This window comes from Coenobita brevimanus, chromosome 67 (assembly GCF_032717465.1).
Source record: "Coenobita brevimanus isolate Jiangsu-jjx chromosome 67, ASM3271746v2, whole genome shotgun sequence".
NCBI lineage: Eukaryota > Metazoa > Arthropoda > Malacostraca > Decapoda > Coenobitidae > Coenobita > Coenobita brevimanus.
In genome coordinates, this window is record NC_137020.1 from 4,069,665 (window position 1) to 4,089,964 (window position 20,300).

Below are 20,300 nucleotides of genomic sequence, written 5' to 3' on the forward strand. Positions count from 1 at the left end.
ACCGCTGTCTTCACAGTCACTTGACTGCGACCAGGACGACCTTCTGGCACCAGCCCTACCTGCCGGTGGTGACAATCTGAGATACCACCGAATTTGCTGATAATAAGGCAGCAGCTATTGCTATTGGAGGATGGATATAGAAAATGTGGTCTAATGTGCATATAGTGTGGTGTAGACAGTTGAAGGTAGATGTATTATGACAGTATGTTGGCCTTCTCTCTGTGTTAATGAAAACACTGAAAATGTTCGGCAAAGGGAGATGGTCAGGAACAGGTCCTGAGGGCTGGTGATTCCCTGTCACCAGCATGCCATCCAGCTCGGGAGTACCGTCCTGTTTGGCTGAGCTACAGTCTACTCCTTGCAAGTGTAGTTAAGAAATGGCAAACAGAACATCTGTCATGAGGAGGTTTCAAGGATTCAAAGGCCTCGAAACTGGATGTTGAACCTGGTGATGAATGGTTCGAACAGTCGGTATTACTTTCTGGTCAGGGATTACTTCATTCTCTGGCTTATTATTTATCTATTTGTTTATTTATTGCTTTCTTCATAGGTTTTTGTACATATTAAGAGGTATTTCAGCTGGATGGGTACACATAACCTTCATTAACTCTCCTAAACGAGAGCGATATCTATAGCTGTGCAAAACCATCTGAAGGTAAATACAAATGAATCTGGAGACTTCACTGGTTCAAAGGATTCGAAGCAGGATGGTGAACCTGGCGAGGGAGGTTTTGAACACCCAGAACGGACACCCTTGCTGTGATTACCTCTTTCTGCAATATATTCCTGTTATCTCCAGACGATATGTTGAACTTCATGGGTTAGATAAAGCGTGTATCATCCCCAAGATATGAGATAAAGCTTTCTTAAATTCAGTAGCATCTGGATGGCGAACTCAGCCCTGGAGATTTGAACAGCTGATATATACTCCTTCATCACCATGTTCTTCCTTTCCTTTTATATTCATATTTTTTATTCCTTGTATTTCTAGTGTTTTTTGTAGATCGAGGGAGATATTTGGAACTGGAGGGGATAAAGACGTAGCCCTCATTAACCTCTCCATTTCAGGAGGTCTTTTTCAGCTTTAATAAATCGTCCGTACGTTGAATGAGAAATCGTCTACAGTACCATGATTTCCCCCCAAAGTGTCCCTACAGGAAAAAAAATGTATATGGAGGTGCCCATGTATAGTATTGCCTCTTAGAAACAGCATTCTGCTTTGATAACTTCTATAGAAAGGATTTTATACTTAGAAACATAGCACTGCATAGTAAATAGATAGACTGAGAGAGAGAGAGAGAGAGAGAGAGAGAGAGAGAGAGAGAGAGAGAGAGAGAGAGAGAGAGAGAGCGTCATGCATCTGCCAACGGAGGCGGTGTCCGAATCGGTAGAGAGATGATCTTTTCAAGTGGAGACGGGTTCGAATTCCGGCTGGGGCAAGTTTAAATGATTTGAATTTCGTTAAAGTAGAATTTATTGATCTGCCATTGGACCCACCAACAGGCCGTGAAAACATCCCCGGTAATACCAGTCCTGTGCGAGACAGCCCTAGCATGTATTCAGTATGGACGGTGGGTGTCAGCGCCGAAGTTGTGACATTTGGAGGAATATAGTAAGCTGGAGAACTGCCGGGCCTCAGAGAACTGGCTATTAAGCCCATGCCCAGAGTAGTGCACATAAAACCCACACACACACACACACACACACACACACACACACACACACACACACACACACACACACACACACACACACACACACACACACACACACACACACACACACACACACACACACACACACACACACACACACATCTTACCTCGTGTACTTACTGCTATGAGGCAGTTTATCTTTTTATTTACTTTATTATTATTATTATTATTATTATTATTATATTTTATTATGATGATGATGGTTATTATTATTATTCATTATTATTATTCATTTATTATTATTATTATTAGTATTAGTAATAGTATTAGTATTATTACTATTATTATTACAATTATTATTATTATACTTTCGGATACTTTTGTTAACTAGGGGCAAAGTTATCTCCCAACATTAAAAAAATCACTTGGCATTATAATTAAACATTTATCATAAAACAGAGGTTACTAAAACACAGACGTTACAGTGAGATATAATATCATGGAAAAACATAGCACTTGTTGAGTTGATATATGAGTATAGGTTATATCAATAGCTACAAAGGGGAATACAGAATACTCATTGCTTTTACAGTATGAAACGCTGCTCCACCTCTGACGTGTGGACATATGCTTAACACACCATTTTCCTCTTTATTTTTGTGACCACGAGGTGATTTGTTCAGGTTAGTAGAGTCCATTGTGGCAGCAGGGTAGACAGTCTCTCCAAAGGTGAATATAATAATCTAAGAGTAACAACATAACTGAAACAAGCTCCAGGGAGTGTCGTGGTTAAAACATGAATCGGGATGAGGAAGGAATGATTCAGAATTTCTATAGTAAATCCTGAAGCACATGATACACAGAACTTCCACGACTTTAACGAGGTCATAACCCATTTAGCATAGAGAATTGGTGCATATAAGAAAATGAAAGCTTTTTTTCTGTGGGTTAGGGCGATATAAATGTACACACTCTGGTTAGCCCCCCCGCCCTCCATTAAAAAAAAAAAAAAAATGCTCAGGACTCATTTTCTCTCGAACACCGTAATGCTGATGGGAATATACCTTAAACTTTATTCAATTTGCTGAAAGGAGGGGAATCAGCATTTACATCCACCTGTTGAGCCTGTCACCTGAGAGCTCCTCGGCCTCAGGGTTCAGTTCTGTATGCCATTTTAGCTCTACACGCTAAGTTTGATTTTTCCTGGATGATTATTCTTCCATTTTCATTTTCATTTTACTCCAAGCTAGCCTAACCTATCCTAACCTACCATTCACCTGACTAACAAACCAACCTAACCTGATACTAAGAATACAAACCTAATCTAACCAACACTTTCCTGGAAAAGAAAAAGCGAAAGAATGGTACACAGAGCGGAAATTAGATCTCCGGTCGAACTGGTTCCTTCTTGCCAGACTTTGTTTTTCTTACGTTAACCTCAATTTTCTGTTCATGTCTAGTGTTTTTGAGTCAAATGCGAATCTCTTTTATGCGATGGGATCATGGTGGGTTTAGTGTGGTCATTCTTTAAAGAATCAAAGAAGTGCTTGGTGTAATAATCTGAATAAAATATGCATCCCTTACGTCACTTTCCCAGCTGAGTGAGCCAGGGGGGTGCTGTGCTGACTGCCATAAGCTGCTGGATGTGTATTTATTAACCACATTTAATTACTTCCATTGATTCGACGGCTATAATATGTACTCTTCTAAGCTGTAAAAATATCATTGTAGTGTATGGTGTTGGCAGCTGAAGTTCATTATCCTCGTTTCAGAAAGTTGGGAGAAAGAGATGACTAATAAGACTGGCTGTATAGTGTGTGGTTCTGACAAGCTGTAAGTGTTTAGGAAAAAGATGTTGAGATCGTAAGAAGTATGGATATTCTAGCATAATATAGAAGCCTTCCACTGAAACATTGGAGTTTTCTTCAGTGTTTATTGTAGAAAAAGAGAAAAAAAAGCCTGAGATTGCAAAAATATTTCAATAACCAAAAAATCTTGCTAGAAATTTCAGCGAGTGTCGTCATCCCAAACTCAGATTTCCTATTGAGTTAAAGAGTATTTGAGAGACAATTAACCTGTATTTTTTTTTGTCAGTGCGTTACATTCATTGCTTTTACCTGTGCTTCACTGTACCGTACTGTGCTAAATACCTGAGCCTCTAAATAATGCCCAAACATGTGGAAAGAATGGAGAATGAAAGACTGACTGAGACAGTGTATGTAGGTGAAGTGGAGGGAGGGAGAGGGAGGGGGAGACCGAGGATGAGGTGGAGGGATTGAGTTCAGAGGTATACGAGGGGGGAGGGAGATCTGAGTTGGGGGGAGGGCAGTCAAACGGTGGGTGACAGAGCAACTTGGAAGCGTTTTGTCTGCGGCCACCCTTTGCAGGATTATGGCGTCGGGCTATAGATAGATAGATAGAAGAAACACCCAGCACAGATGTCACGGACCTACTGTACTTCTTCTGACTGTATATAATCCATTTTCCGCTGCTGAATCAAGGGAATTTCCATATTTTTTATCAGTCATATAACTCAAAGATTCTGTGCCGTTATTACCTCATTCTTGTAGGCTAGGCTCATGGCTTGCTGCAGTTTGATGTCTGTCTAGCCATCTGTCTACATCAATATCTATATTTGTGAGAATGACTTATGTTTAGTGTGTTATATAGAGCTCTGCTACTATCCTTACCTTACTCTCAAGGTCTAGGCATCAAGCATACTGCAGCTTTGTATACACCCATATATGGCCAATTCATCCAAATTAAAAAAAAGAAAAAAAAAAACAGTATGTATTATCTTGCATGACTGTTGTTTTTTCTTAACCTCCTTGTGTCTGGCTGAGCGGACCCGTCGACCTCAAGTAAGTAGCTGCTTCTATGTGGCCGTCCTACAGGTACCGGTACTGTACATACACCATATAATGAAACGGCTCTTCCGTGCGACAGACAGCGCCTCGTTAGGGTCGGACCAGTGTACGTCCCTCGGCAAGGTGTAGGGAAATATGAGGAGGTTTGACTCCCGGGTGGACGCCGCAGCTGCTTCCCTCCATCCAAGGTACACAGCGCCGACATGTGTAGGTTTCTCGTCAACGCCACTTTTCGAGCTTCAGAGGATGGCTTGGGCAGCACTGGATTATTGTAACGAAACACACTGCATAGCATCATCATCATCACCATCATCATCATCATCACCATCATCATCGTCATCATAACATAATCATAAAATAACAAGTCTCAGCCATCCACCAGCTGAGAAGACATGTGCCACTGCAGTCTTGTACCAATCACGTGTTTAAGATCCGTATTCTCCTCTGTTAAGGAAGCTCCCTAACACGTCTTCCTCAGCGATTAATTTCTGGACGTGGCTGGTTAATTTCCACCTGCACGTTATGTATGTAGAGTGAGGTGATATTAGAAGGATTTACATAACACAAAAGAGGACAGTAAGGTGCAATAAGGAAAATAAATCGCTTAGGAATGGGTGTTAGGAAGCATCCTTAACCCACGAGAATACGGGCTTATAACTGCTCCTAGAATCATCACCAAAGCTTGCAACATTGCCTTCCTCTTTGCAACTGAGGTTTTAAGCATATGGCCAACTCTGCTGTCTGTCTCTTGCATAACAACAACATAACGTAAAAGCCGCTTAAAACTATGTGGTGTATGGCATTTATTTTTGGCGTGACAGAATACACAATTTCCTCCGCTATATAGGCTTGTATTCTCGTCAGCTTAGGAGGCTTCCTAGCACCTCTTCCTTAGCGATTTATTCCTGAAGGTGCCCATTAATATCCTCCGTTTTTACTTCTTATATCTTTTTAATACTGACAAAGGTTGGATGAATAAGACACAAGAATATAGCAACGGTGCAGAATCAGAAATAAACCGGTAAGGAAGAGGTGTTAGGGAGCCTGCTAACCTCACCAGAATACCGTCCATAGCCTGCTTCTTATCCCATAACCTTCTTATGGTCGAGAACAGTCTGCATTTATCACAAGTAATGGGGAAAACTGTGCTTAGCTGAGTCAGGCATGATACGCTAATGGCCTCTATTGACGTACGGTTAAGGAAGTTCCCTAGCACCCCTTCCTATGCGATTTAATTGGTTTATTAATACCTTACTGTTGTCCTCTGTGTTATATAAATCCTCGGAATGTCGCTATAGTGTGCATAAATAATATACTAAAGGATATCAGCCAGCCATATCCAAAAATCAATATGCTGAGGAAGAGGTGTTTGGGACCCTACTTAACCTGGAGAACACGGGTCTAAGACTGATAATATCCCCTAGTCTGTAAATTATGTCGGTGTTGAGGAGATTTAAATAACATAGTGAAAATATATCGCTAATCTCAAAGTGTTATGAACTCTCCTATATCAAAGAAAATACATCTCTTTACTAATACTACTCCTATCCAGACACATCTTCTTCTTTACTAATACTACTCTTATCCAGACACATCTTCCTCTTTACTAATACTACTCCTATCCAGACACATCTTCCTCTTTACTAATACTACTCTTATCCAGACACATCTTCCTCTTTACTAATACTACTCCTATCCAGACACATCTTCCTCTTTACTAATACTACTCCTATCCAGACACATCTTGTACTTTACTAATACTACTCCTATCCAGACACATCTTCCTCTGCCCGCGTCCCTGCTAAACCGGTAGTGACGAAGACAATATAAACAAGAGGATGTTATGGCCAAAAAGGTTATGTCTGAGAGGCCGAAGGTGTATTTAAGGATCTCAGTTTGTTAATCATTTATGGCAGAGGTGGTGGCCCAGTGGTAAGAGGAGCGGCCTGATGTCTGCAAGAACTATTGTGATCCAAGGCTGAGGAACTTACAGCTTAATGAGATTTTGTGAGTTTCTAAACACACACACACACACACACACACACACACACACACACACACACACACACACACACACACACACACACACACACACACACACACACACACACACACACACATTTTATTGATCTTTCACACTAATACCTCCACACTAACAGGGTTACATAAGTCCTAAATGAGACAGCCCTGACATGTATACAGTACAGACAGTGGCTACTGGCGTCAGAGTGGTGACATGTGAAGATGTGTGGCATAGACAAGAACTACTGTCCTCAGGGGATGAATTGTGCAGTTTATGTACACAGACGGGCTACATGGAGCGATTTGATTGTGGCCATCCCGGATTTCAGGAGTCTGGCTAGACAGACAGATAGATAGATAGATAGATAGTGTGTGTGTGTGTGTGTGTGTGTGTGTGTGTGTGTGTGTGTGTGTGTGTGTGTGTGTGTGTGTGTGTGTGTGTGTGTGTGTGTGTGTGTGTGTGTGGTTTGCGTACAATTCACCACCGCGGTTTTAGGATGAAGTATAATGGTGTCACACGAAACTGTCCACAAAAGGGAAGTGGTTGTCGTGGTGCTTGAGGCGTGATGGAGTGAGTAACAGCAATGTGTGGCACGACCCAGACACCCTAGATTACATGAACTTTTTTATACTGTGTTCATGCTATTATCTGACGATCGTACTCGAATTATTAGAGACTTTCGAATGGCGAGAGAAGTTTAATAAAACTCTCCTCAACCATTCTTTGAAAGAAGTCTGCCAAATAGGTTTAAAATGATCGGTAAGCCGCAAAAATAAACATAAACAATGCAGCGCCTTAATCCAACACAGATGGGACAACTCCCCGCATTTTGGTGTTTGCAGATTGGATCTGATTTATACCAAAGTTGGTGGGAAGGTTGAGGATCAAATAGATTTTTTTTTCTAGAACAGTGGGTCAAAGGCCCAGTGAGAACAATCAGTCAGTAGGTCAAAGGCATAAGGGCAGATGACCTAAAATAGTTCTGAACCTATTTGGATTAAAAATAGAAGAAGGGTTAAAGGTCAGGCAAGAACAAAGTACAATAATTTGATTTCGAGAGCAGTCGGTCGAAGGTCAGGGTCACAAAGCAAAGTCAAATATTCTGTCCCCTGTCTAGCTGTAAGGTGCAGGTGCTGTACTTTCTAATATTATGTTGTCTATTTATTATTTTGGATCTGAACACAGTTTACGTAAACATTTTGCCAGATGAAATTGCCACGTAAAACAGAGACGCTGGAAAGCCTCCGTAACCCATTCAGTATCGTGATGTCTCTTCTGTTTCTTTAATCCTGATATTTTTAGTCAGATTAAGACTGAATTTACGGACAGAGGAGACCAGATACACTCATGGTTACTCCCTTCAGTACAAGAGGTTTCCCTCCACCCCACCCCAAAGTTTGATAATCGTAATGCACCATTAAAAAAAGAAAAAAAAGGAAAAGCTAGAGCAGTCAAGTTGTTTACTACCAGACCCCCTGAGAATATTTAGCCCAACCCTACGGCAAACACACACAGACACACACACAGACACACACACACACACACAGACACACACACACAAACACACACACACACACACACACACACACACACACACACACACACACACACACACACACACACACACACACACACACACACACACACACACACACACACACACACACACACACAAACGAGTAAACTAAAATTAAAACACCTCTGTAAGAAAGTCTATCCTTATCCTACGCTTCCTGGCCTCAAAGGTTCCTAACACTGCCACAATAGAGAACCTCTGAGGATTATCTAGAAGGGGTCCCAGGAGGGCTGAGGCAAGTGTCCGGGGGGCTGTGGGGGAGCTGCGAAGGGCTAATAACAAAGTAATCAGTCAGTTTTCTAGGTCAACCGCTGGGAGGATCCAACAACCATCATGGAAACAGAGGCTGTAAGATACTGCCACATGATATACAGTAAACCACGCTGAAAAAAAAAAACTCGATAAATCAAAACTCGGCTATATCGACCTGTGTGTGCCTGCAGAACAACCTTCAAATATATCACACAAAAGGTCGCTTCATCAAGGAGTCAGCCACCAGCCCAAACGATCACATGAATGGCGGCTGACATATTTTTCTCTCTTCCGTTATCTATTACAGGTTGAAAATATTTACCTCTCTTTCGTACAGTATCAGGGTGCAAAGGTAAACCCACAGAAAACTGAACTACAACAATGCTACCTTCTTAGGGACTCATTCTGTACATTCCACCTTGCTATTCCCTTTACGGTATTCACATTTTTCTGGTATCAAAAGAGACTACTTCAGTAACGCTCAAGAAGATGCGAAGTGAATGTACAAAATAAATCCCTTCCTTGTCATCTGGGCCAGTATTCTCTTAGGGTAAGAAGGCTCCCCAGCACCCCTTCCTTGGCGATTTATTTTCCAAGTTAACCATTAATATCCCCCCCCCCTCTCTCTCTCTCTCTCTCTCTCTTGCTTCTTATATCTTTACAATATTGACACAGATTGCATGAACAAAACATAAAAACAGAGTAACGAGAATCAGAAATAAACCGGTAAGGAAGAGATGTTAGTAAGCTTCCTAACCGCATAAGAATACACCCCTAGAATGCGCCTCTGCAAATCTTTCCGGGTGTGTTCCTTAACCTGTAAAAGTTCATACTGGGCCAGTGTAGCCGTGAAAGATGGACACCGAGGATGAGATGGCCAGGAAGGAAGGTAGGGTATCTTACGGGCCAACTTTGTCTCGGGGGCTTCGTGTCTCGCCTTGCTGTGGTGGGAGAGAATGTTCGTGTCAGGTCCTGTGACTGTGATGGCAGAAGCGGACATTTTTCGTACACTGGTTGATGTGACTCTACCAGACTGATTTTCAATACTCATGGGGAGAGGAGTGGAAAGAGGAGTTGCTCAGCAGACTATATAATAATAATAATAATAAATAATCATCATCATCATCATCATCATCATCATCATCATCATCATCATCATCATGATCCAATCCTACATTGCTCCATGAGGGACGTAGGAGCCCGGGACTAAGCAAGTTGATCCTGACATTTAAGATGAGAGTGACCAGCCTCACTCATCCCTGAGTGGCATTATGTGAGCAATAAACCCCAACTACCCCTTGGATATAAACCTTCATCGGCTCAATCCGATTGGAGCGCCGTAATTACACACTAAACCTCCAGGCGCCATAATTTGGTTATATGGTTACCACCCAGCGTAGTAAATGGTTCCCTGGTGTACAGGAAACCACTTGGCTTGTCACTCAGTGTAGAGTAACCCACAGGCAGAAGGAAGAGGCAACAATGAAGGAAAGAAAGACAGAAGAGGATGGAAGGAAAGAAGGATGGAGGAATGGAAAGGGCAGACACCCGACAGCAGCACTACATGGAATGAGTGGATGGTGAGCGCCCCCACCTACCACAAATACTGCTACTACTACTACTACTAATAATAATAATCATCATCATCATCATCATCATCATCGCAGCCATAATTCCCACATAGAAGATAGAACAAGCAACCGTCAAAACCGAAACAAACAGCAAGGCCTGTAAAATAGGTCACAACTCATCCGCACATCATTCTCACTTTCAGATTTCCGGCTGGCCCTCGCAAGCCTTATTATGTGCGTATATAATCCCAAATTTCATGACTGGGAGCATGAAGCATCCATTCACTCGATGTAGTGCTACCATCAGGTGACTACACTGAGTGCAAGTGAAATGGTTTCTTGTAAATCAGGAAACTATTTACTACTCAGGTATCATGTAAACCAAAGGACTCTCGTGTTCTGCTACGTCACACCATTCCAATTGGTTGTGGTCCATAACTGTGTTCATCTGAGGGGCGGTTGAGAGATTACTGTTTACATAAAGCAACTGCACGTCAAACAATTAAACAATTGGCCCGTCTTGCTTTAAGTATCACGACAGAACAGTTAAGCTGTTTCCTGCCAGATCCCCAGGGGAAAGGTTAACCTAAACTTATGTCAGTCAAAAATTTCCACCTCTGTATTCACAGTTATGAGTTTCAGTAATAGACTGACACTTGAAGATGATGCTAGTCATGGAGATGTGCTGTGGAAAGGATGTGGAGCCATAGTACTATCATATTCTGCTACTGTGTTGCGTGAAATAAGCTGCAAAAGGACGAAAATCTGGGCCAGGTTAAAGTGAAAGGGGCATAGTAAGTAGGTTAATTCTGGCCCTTATGCTCCTGGTGGGGTGGTAGGGAAATATGTGATAGATGAGACCGACAAATCGCTTACCGCCAGTTGTCACGAAACTGGTGCTGCTGGGGTGTAGGGATACTGTGGTGGGTTATAAGGACATCCGTAGGACTCCATGGGTAGGAACGTGGACCCTTTCTCCTGTTCGGTGTCCTTCCTCCTCATGGACTTGGAGGACGCCTCGAAGGAAAGCGCCAGTCTGAGTTCCTTGCCCATCTCAGTCCAAACAGAGCCCTGGAATAAATAAAAGAGGACAGGGGTCATTGGCTTGAGAGTCTTGGAGAGTAAGAAAGCTCCCTAATGCCTTTTCCTTAGCGATTATATTACACACTAGGCCCTACTGCTCTCTTTTATGTTGTTTTTATCTTTTAAACACTAACGTCGAAGGCAAAAGTAACACACAAGGGATTATCAATGAGCTGTATGAAAAAATAAACTGGTAAAGAAAAGCGTTAAGGAGCTTCCTTTTCTGACGAGGATACGGGCCTCTGTGTTGCCTGGTGATCAGTAGGGAAGTTGGAATATAAAATTTTACGTTGTGATATGGTAGTGTAGGTGGTGTGGTTGTGATCTGTGGAGTTTAGAGTGTGCTGGTTTGGGTTGTACCGCTGATATTACTAAGAGAGAGAGAGAGAGAGAGAGAGAGAGAGAGAGAGAGAGAGAGAGAGAGAGAGAGAGAGAGAGAGAGAGAGAGAGAGATTTTCTTCATTTCCTATCACAAGTGTCTCAAACGCCACACACAGGAATGAGGGATTTTCTGAGGGCTGAGTCATCCCCAACTCAGTCCTACAGCAGTCCTTTGCTAGCAGACTTGAAACAGTCGTGGATTATTTTCACTCCTGTGTCGAACTATGAGATACAGTAATGGCAAATACCATTGAAATTACAAAAATACTACTTGGAAAATTCATAGCCAATGCAGCCGATTAAAAATATTCACTCATGTATTCATTATCAACGAGTATTTTAGTGACTTGAATGATCTATCTCCTTCCCAAATCTCATAAGTTTATTCAAACATATAGAATAGTCACCATTGTCACGTTATTTTTTCGGGCCTAGGACAAAGGCTCCCCAACTAGGAAGAAGACAACATTCTGAAAGCCCCTCATTCATGGCCGTAAACAAAACCAGAAACAAGTGAAGGTCTACTCACGTGTTCCTGCGTTGCCAGTTTTCTCGATTTCCACACAAACTCACAGACAGCAACGACGGAGGCCAGACCCATACCCGCCAGGAGAACCACGAACACCCCGCCCACGTTGTTCAGACTCAGCTCGTTGGCTTTGGAGGAACTCTTGGATTCGTCGTCCTAGCGATGGACAAAGACATACCAGCATTTAGTCGATCTTTTATTATCGTTATGAGTCTATATCTACACTTGTTTTTGTTTTCTGTCTCCACTGTTCACGTGTAAATCATTGGCTTTTGGATGCTCGTCCTAGAGATGGGCAAAAGAAGTTATATCAACATTAAGTCGATTATTATCATTATTATCATGAGTATATCTACACATTTGCTTGTCTTTTTCCACTATTACTTTTATCTCACTGGGTTTTTGAATTCGTCGTCCTTGTGATCAGAATTTATACAGCATTCAGTTTGACCTTTTAATATCAGCATGAGTCTATTTCTACATTTATCATTGTTATCTTTCTTCATTCTGTAGGCTTATCTCACTAACTTTTGGATTCGTCGTCCAAGAGCTAGTCAAAGAAATTATATCAGCATTCAGTTGACTTTTTATTATCGTTGGGTCGTATTACTATTATAACAGAAGGTGAAGGTGTGGACAAGGCGCCAATTTTTAACAATAACTTCTGGAGCCTGGGATGACGGGAGAACATCATTTTAACATTTTATAGCGTTGTTTACTGCGCTAATTAACATGAGATGCTGTCTGATCACCTCTAATAAATACGGCATTATTATTGATGATTGTAAAAAAAATTATGGTCTTGCTTATTTCTTTGGCTAACGAAAGGGGCACTCAGTGGAGCGCATCTCTCCGACAAAGGCAATGTAAATTCCAAACCATTCTTTATAATCGGTTAGGGTTTCTCATCACTGATTAGGGTTGCGCTAAAAGTGTTTTCCGGATCCAGAATCTGTAATACGATCCGGATCGGTGCCAAAAGTTACTCGATTGTTCCCTGGGACATGGGCTATCTGCCCACCAAATTTGGTCCAAATCTCTCTCTTAGTTTTTGGCTAATCCTGCTAACAGACAGACAGACAAACAAACAAACAAGCAAAGAGGGGTAAAAACATACCCTCCTTGTCGGAGAGAATTAAGTCCAAGTGATCGTCGGTTAAGGAAGGGCCCTAGAACTTCTTCCTTAGTGATTTATTTTTGTATTTGGCTGCTTAATATCAATTTGTGCTATTTATGCTAAGTACGATGATACTTGAATGGTTTAAATGGCACAGAAGATGATAGTAAGGAGTAATAAGCGAAATGAATCTCCTAGGAAGAGGTGTCAGCAAGCTTCCTTTACCAACGAGAATACTGACATTAGATCTAACAGCGGGGTCGTCACATAATATCGTTATCAAGTTTGTTACTGTTATTTACATTACTACTTTCCTTATATACTGCTTTCCTTTTATATTTACATTACTACTTTCCTTATACTAAGCACGTTGGCCTTAGAACCACTTCTCTTTGGAGTTCACTTCTCCAGATCAGTTCCCCCAAACCCAACCCACGGCAGTTCAAGTCCAACCGTTTATATATATATATATATATATATATATATATATATATATATATATATATATATATATATATATATATATATATATATATATATATATATATATATATAAATGAATAGAGAACACCTGTAGTCTAGTGCATGCAATTTGTTTTCTCCACATTTGTATTTCCTTCCTCTATTCATCTTCTGGGAAAAAAATCTAATTTTGCATTCATTGTTCTCGTGTTGATTAGGGGAAGTACATAAAGAACTGAACGCCCTGGACCAGCTTTTGGATTTGTCGTCTAAAGAGACGACAGTTTTAAAGTAGGACTTACTGCCATCATCATCATCATCATCATCATCATCATCATCATCATGAATCTCAGTTTGCCAACAGGGGTGTAGGGGGCCGGGGCTGTGCTACACAGTCCCGACATTTAAGGCAACGGCGACCAGACTCACTCATCCCTGAGTGGCATGATGTGAGCAAAAAAGCCGAACCATCCCTCAGGTGGAACCCATACAAGCTCCATCGGGTTGGACCGCCTTAACGCACTAAACCACCAAGTATCATTTGGTTATATGGTTACCACCCAGCGAAGTAAATGGTTTCCTAGGATACAGGAAACCATTTGGTTTGGATGAATTTGTCATTAAGGAGAGAGAGAGAGAGAGAGAGAGAGAGAGAGAGAGAGAGAGAGAGAGAGAGAGAGAGAGAGAGCACTACGTCGAGTGAGTGGATGATGGGGCCCCATAGCATTATTATTATTATTATTTTTCTCCTCATTATATCTTTTGTCTTTCTATCGTGTACCTTCCTTTGTTGTTTAGGACCAGATCATAGTCTTTGTCCGGATGTTATATTTGTCGTCATGTGTGGGTCAGAAGAGCTTCGTTACTACTTTTATTGTTGATGATGATGATAATGAAGACGATAGTGGTGATTTAAATTATTTTTTGCAGCTGTAGTTCAAGCGAGCGGGAACACTATACATAATGCATTTAGTTTCGTGGAAAAGCACACAGCTGGAACTGTAATGTGGGAAATTATTTAAGATACTGTACAATGGACCAACGCACATCTCTGGATAGCTTGTGGAAACGTAATAAGTGATTTTTAAGTGAGTTTTCTGAAGCCATTAACGGGAAATGGGGTGGCACACTCCTTTTAGCCATAGCACCATTAGCAAGCTTGTTCACTCTAATATAGGTGCTCTTAAAGTAGTGGCTCCATACCCCCAGGGAGTATCGAAACGTGTATTTTTTTGGGGGGCCGGGGGGTATCCAGAAGGGCATTAAAAAAAATCGTGTATGGTAACTTCCACTAACTGGCAACTATAGATAGTTGCCAGTTAGTCCAGTGGTTCAGCTGTTTGTTTATAGTCAATCACCTTCTTACAGGAAAGTGAAAGGGAGAGGAGTGATAATACTTGATAGGTGGTATCAGGCTAACTTGAAGTTGAACTTGGGGGTATAAGGGCCGATAAAGTTTAAGAATCGCTGCTCAGATATAGTCAAAACTCAGACGTGGCCGCCTATAACGTATTCACCAAGTAGTGAATGAGTTACTGTGCTATATATCTCATCCTCCACATCAAATAAGGTTAATGGAGACAGCAAGAGTGAACTATGAAATACGATACTGGATGGAAGAGGCGTAGCTTCAGAGACTTTTTCCAACATTATTAGTGGCGTGTAATTCCAAACCATGTCATCAGGGAAATTAGTCACAGGGGCCTAAAGAAAACATTTACATAACGTGACGGTGTGAGACGATGGAAAGTGCGAGACTGAATAGGAGAGTGTATGTGAGTGAGGGGAAGGGGAAAACAAAGGATGAGACGGTGGGATGGAGGCAAGAGATATATGAGAGTAGGAGTGTGAGACTGCCAGTTGAAGGAGGGCAACTAAATGGGAGAGGACAGGGTGACGTGGAGGCACTTTGTTTGCAGCTACACCTTACGAAATGAAGGCGGTTGGCTATAGATACATAAACAGATATATAGATAGACAATTATGGTCGATAATTCTCTCTACAGTTAGGGTGGGTGGGTGTCCGGGCTAAATGATGCGAGATCCCTGCCCTTCCAAAGAGCTTAAATATTTCAGGTTAGTTTAGTAGAGCCCACTGAACGACATTTTTGAGACAGGAATCCCAAATAACAAAGCGGGATTCGAACTCTTCCAAACCACCTGAATATGTGTGGTAAGGCTGACATAGATTCATTTACGTTTTTAAAGTTCTGAAACACTGTAGAGGTGATGACCGTGGCTGTACTAAACTGATGAACATAAGAACACCATAAGAGTATCAAGGTGAGTGATTATGAATGCTGAGTCTGACATCATTATGGTTAGGTTAGTAAAACCTCATTTCGTTGCAGCACAGTGATGCAACAACGTAAAAAAAAATATTGAAGGAAGACACCTACCTTGTCTATCCCGCTGAAAATTTCCGGCTTAGGTTTTGACACAGTTATAATAATAGTAAACACACACACACACACACACACACACACACACACACACACACACACACACACACACACACACACACACACACGAAGCATGAAACTCGCCTGAATATTCCCGGATAAGGTTTGACATTTTTTACAGTGTATCCAAACTACTGACTGGCACTGTTGAAGGTTTATGGAAATATTGGAAACCATACAGAGTATATGTGGTGAGTTTAAATAGACGGATCCTGATAGTCATTCCGGATTAAGTAGGTAACAGAATCTCTTTACCTGATGACACATTGAATAGGCGCCAGTCCATTAAATAATTTGAATATTTCTGGATTAGTTACTGACAAAATTTCGAAGCCATGTTACGAAACTGATGAAGCAAGATTTGTAGCCTCCTCACTCATATGATTATTTTAGGTTTTAGTTCTGACACAGTTTTGAGGCAGTGTATGGTGTATGATGAATGTGACTGTACATCAGCTGGGTCATCTTACTTTACACTGTCCCCCTCCCTTCTTCCTCTTCCACCAGCGTGTCCACAGCTCGTGAAGCTTCCCTCTCTCTTGTAGGTTCAGGACGGCCTCCGAGATGGCATTCGAGTATGGTGACCCTGCATGAGAACTGTACCTTTAGTGGAAAATGGACTCTGAGGCAGCCAGTCCCAGGTGCACGGGCCCAAGACCTGGCTATTGTCTGGAATATTTAAGGGTAGGTAACTGGACAACGTCCCTGGTGGCATTATGTGGCCAAAATATCTCCATCCAGCATGCAGGCGTCCTTATCTATACAAAATACTCCCTTACTGTCATGATCGAGTACCAGCAAAATAAGACAGACAAATGTTTCAGACAGGCAAAGAGGCAGCATGTAATAAGGCAAGGATAATTAAGTGCAGACGTGGGGCAGCGTCAAGTGAGTTCAGCAAAGATGGATTAGTCAGTCTGAGCCAAGTAATGCAATGCATGAACAAGAACAAACAGTAGCATAAATACATGGCTAGAATAATCTGAAAAGGAATATAGATAAAAAACCTGTTCAGTTCCATGCACCCAGGCACATTTTGCTTCTCACTCTTAAAGCAATGCACACGAGATCTGGGACTCTTTGTGATGAAATGATGAATATTCCAAATCCATGTTGAAGTTTACCGACTATATATATATATATATATATATATATATATATATATATATATATATATATATATATATATATATATATATATATATATATATATGTAAAACTTAAGTGGTGAGACTTAGAACAATGCACATTAAACTTTTCATTACGAGAAGTTTCCCAACAGTCATGTAGAAGAGTCAGGCAACAGTAAGAATATTATCATTTCGAAAACAGATATTTGGCATATTCACTGCTGCAGTCCCAAGAGTCTGTGTCTGTCCCAAAGCACTGGCTGGTGCACTGGGCGCGGCAGTGAGTGGCGTTGGCGGTGTTAGTTGCATCTTGTGTGGCTGATTTATGGTGAAAAGTAGCTGAAATGGATGGCAGGGAACGCACAGGACAGGATACTTTTCTGACGTTTGAGCCCAGAAAGAGCCACGAACAAGAGAGATTTGTTTCTTTTTGTAACACTTTTGACTACACAGAGGGCATCATCAGAGAGGCAGGATAAATAGCAGAGCACATATACCCTTGTACAGTTGCGGTGGGGAATATCGTTCCATTTTTAAGACGAACAGTTTTGAAACTCTTACACATTATCCCGAAAAGTTTGCTGGGTTCCGAAGAGCGCATCACTAGGTTTCAAAAGACAGTGTTCACTCTTCCTGTGTTTATCGTTAACGAAGTGGATCGATATTAGAGTCCGCAATAGTACACCTGGTCTGCCTCCTTTTTTTTTTTTTTTTTTTTTTTTTTTTTAATGGCCTCTCTGAAATCATGGTTTTGCATAATTAGAGATGGTAGACATGTAAATACCTGTAACTCCTTCCTGTGTTTTCATTGCCATCAGTTGCGTGTATATTGTGTTACCTTGCACCTGCCTCCTCCTCTCTTCTCCTTCCACCACTTCACCTCCAGCATGTTCAGATGTCCGGATTCCTGGAGCTTCAGGATCGCTGCACTGACGGCGGTGCGGTATGGTGACCCTGTTATGTAGGGACAGCAGTTCTCAGTCCCAAGGTACACCGGGCGGAGATACACAAAGTTATGATCATTTTCCTGTCGTAACTTTGGACTGTTTTAAAGGACGTACAAGAAAAACGGGAAGGCGCTAAACTTTCCTATCAGCGTCCTTCTTGCTAAATCAAAAGGACACGATAACCTTCCTCACATAATTATATATACTGTGAGTATATATATATATATATATATATATATATATATATATATATATATATATATATATATATATATATATTTAATGCTAGGAAGAAGGAACCAAAGGCTACGAGCCCGCAAACTGTTCCTTCCAAGAAAAACAAACTAACAAACAAACAAGAGAGAGCCAAATTCAAGATCCGATCATTTCGAGATGCTTGGACACTCTGTGTTTGAATGACTGGATATCATAGCTAGCAGAAAATACAGAGGGATACAGTTCCAGAGCTGACCTGTTGCATAAATGAAGGACTGGAAGTAACGGTTAACTCTTGCATTAGAGAGCTGGACAGAAAGGGATGAGAGTTTGTTACTAGACGGGTGCTGCGCGCCCGTCGTAGAGGTGGAGAGATGCAAGCAGACAGTTCAGAGTAGCAGCGACCATTGATGTAACGAGAGAAAAGAGATAAAGAGGCAACACTGCGGCGAAGAGACAGAGGTTGAAGGAAGCCAGTAAAAGGAGGAGAGTTAAGGAGACAAAAACCCTATTGAGAAGAGCTGTACGTGGGGAGCCTCCCCACACTTGAGAGTTGTACTCTACAAAGAGGCGGATAAAACCCGTGTATAAAGTCAACAACCGTGTAGGGGTAAAGAAGGAACGGAGTCAGTTTCCAAGATAAGTCCCGAGTGAATGAAATCCCAAGCATGTTCAACGATGATGCAGGATTAAGCTGTATATTATTAAACATTAGTGGGTACTCCTTTGGAAGATTTTGTCAGGTTGATAGGTGTAAGAACCGAGTCTTTGATGCATTAAAAACAACAAGATTATTTTTACCCCAGTCAGAGATACGAGCCAAGTCAGAAATTATTTGTGCCATAGCCTCATCCCTTGTTTGCTGAAGTAACTGCTGAGATGGATGTGACGGGAACCGAATGAAAAGGTCAATGATGGAGTCATCAGCACATAAGTGGATAGGATTAGACGTACAGCTTAAAAGGTCGTTGATGAATAAAAGGAAGAGAGTTGGTGTTAGGACAGAGCCCTGAGGAACACCACTGTTGATAGATCTAGGAGAAGAACGATGGCCGTCTACAACAGAGGCTATAGAACGACCAGAAAGGAGGCTGTTGATGAAGGCACAGATAGAAGGATAGAAACCGTAAGAGGGCAGTTCGGAAATTAAAGATTTATGCCAGACTCGACTGAAAGCCTTTGAGATGTCAAGTGGGATGGCAAAGCTTTCGCCAAAGTCCCGAAAGGAGGATGACCAGGAGTCTGAAAGGTAGGTGAGAAGATCGCCAGTGGAGCGTCCCTGACGGAACCCATACCGATGATCAGAAAAAAGGTTTGACAGGAAAGATACTTCAAAATTGTTCTATTAAGAACTGACTCGAGAACTATTGAGACACAGGATGTTAAAGCAATTGGACGATAGTCAGAGGGTTGGGAATGGTCACCCTTCTTTGGGACTGGCTGAATGAGAGCAAAGTTCCAGCAAGAAGGAAAGGTACAAGTTGATAGCCAAAGGCGAAAGAGTTTATCTACGCAGGGTGTATGCAAAAAAGCACAGTTCTTGAGAACAACAGGTGGGACTCCATCAGGCCCATATGCCTTGTTAGTATTGAGGCCTGCCATGGTAGAAAATACATCAGCTGAAGACATTTTAATGTCAGCCATGAGGAAGTCTGAGGGGGGGGAAGTGATGGAGGAACAGCACCGGTGGAATTGGAGAAAGTCTGAGTGAAGAGATCTGATTAATCAATAGAAGAAATAGGTACAGAACCAGCAGAGTAGAAAAGAGGAAGGAAGGATGATGAAGTAAAGTTGTTAGATAGGTTTTTGACAAGGTGCCAGAAGGAGCAGGAAGAATTCCAGTTGGGAGTTAAGAGCATTTAGTACAGATGAAATTATATTTAGCAGAGCGAAGGACAGACTTAGCACGATTCCGGGCAGAAAACATAAAAAAAAATGTGATTCAGGGGTGGGTTGTCTCCGGTACCTTTTATAGGCCCTCTCCTTGTTGTGGATAGCATTAGAACAAGTGCGATTAAACCAAGGCTTT

General features: G+C 41.6%; 1 protein-coding gene across 1 annotated transcript in view; it reads right to left on the minus strand.

The window, feature by feature from the left end:
- Positions 1-9,193: 9,193 nt before the first annotated feature.
- LOC145405625 (glutamate receptor ionotropic, kainate 2-like) overlaps positions 9,194-20,300 on the minus strand; it is a 75,445-nt gene continuing 64,338 nt past the window's right edge. Inside the window, exons 11-14 of the mRNA XM_080276954.1 lie at positions 16,449-16,564; positions 11,938-12,093; positions 10,821-11,015; positions 9,194-9,314 (exon numbers count right to left, since the gene is read on the minus strand). Coding sequence (XP_080133080.1) covers positions 10,830-11,015; positions 11,938-12,093; positions 16,449-16,564 — 458 coding nt within the window. The 3' untranslated portion in view covers positions 9,194-9,314; positions 10,821-10,829. The remainder of the gene's footprint in view (positions 9,315-10,820; positions 11,016-11,937; positions 12,094-16,448; positions 16,565-20,300) is intronic.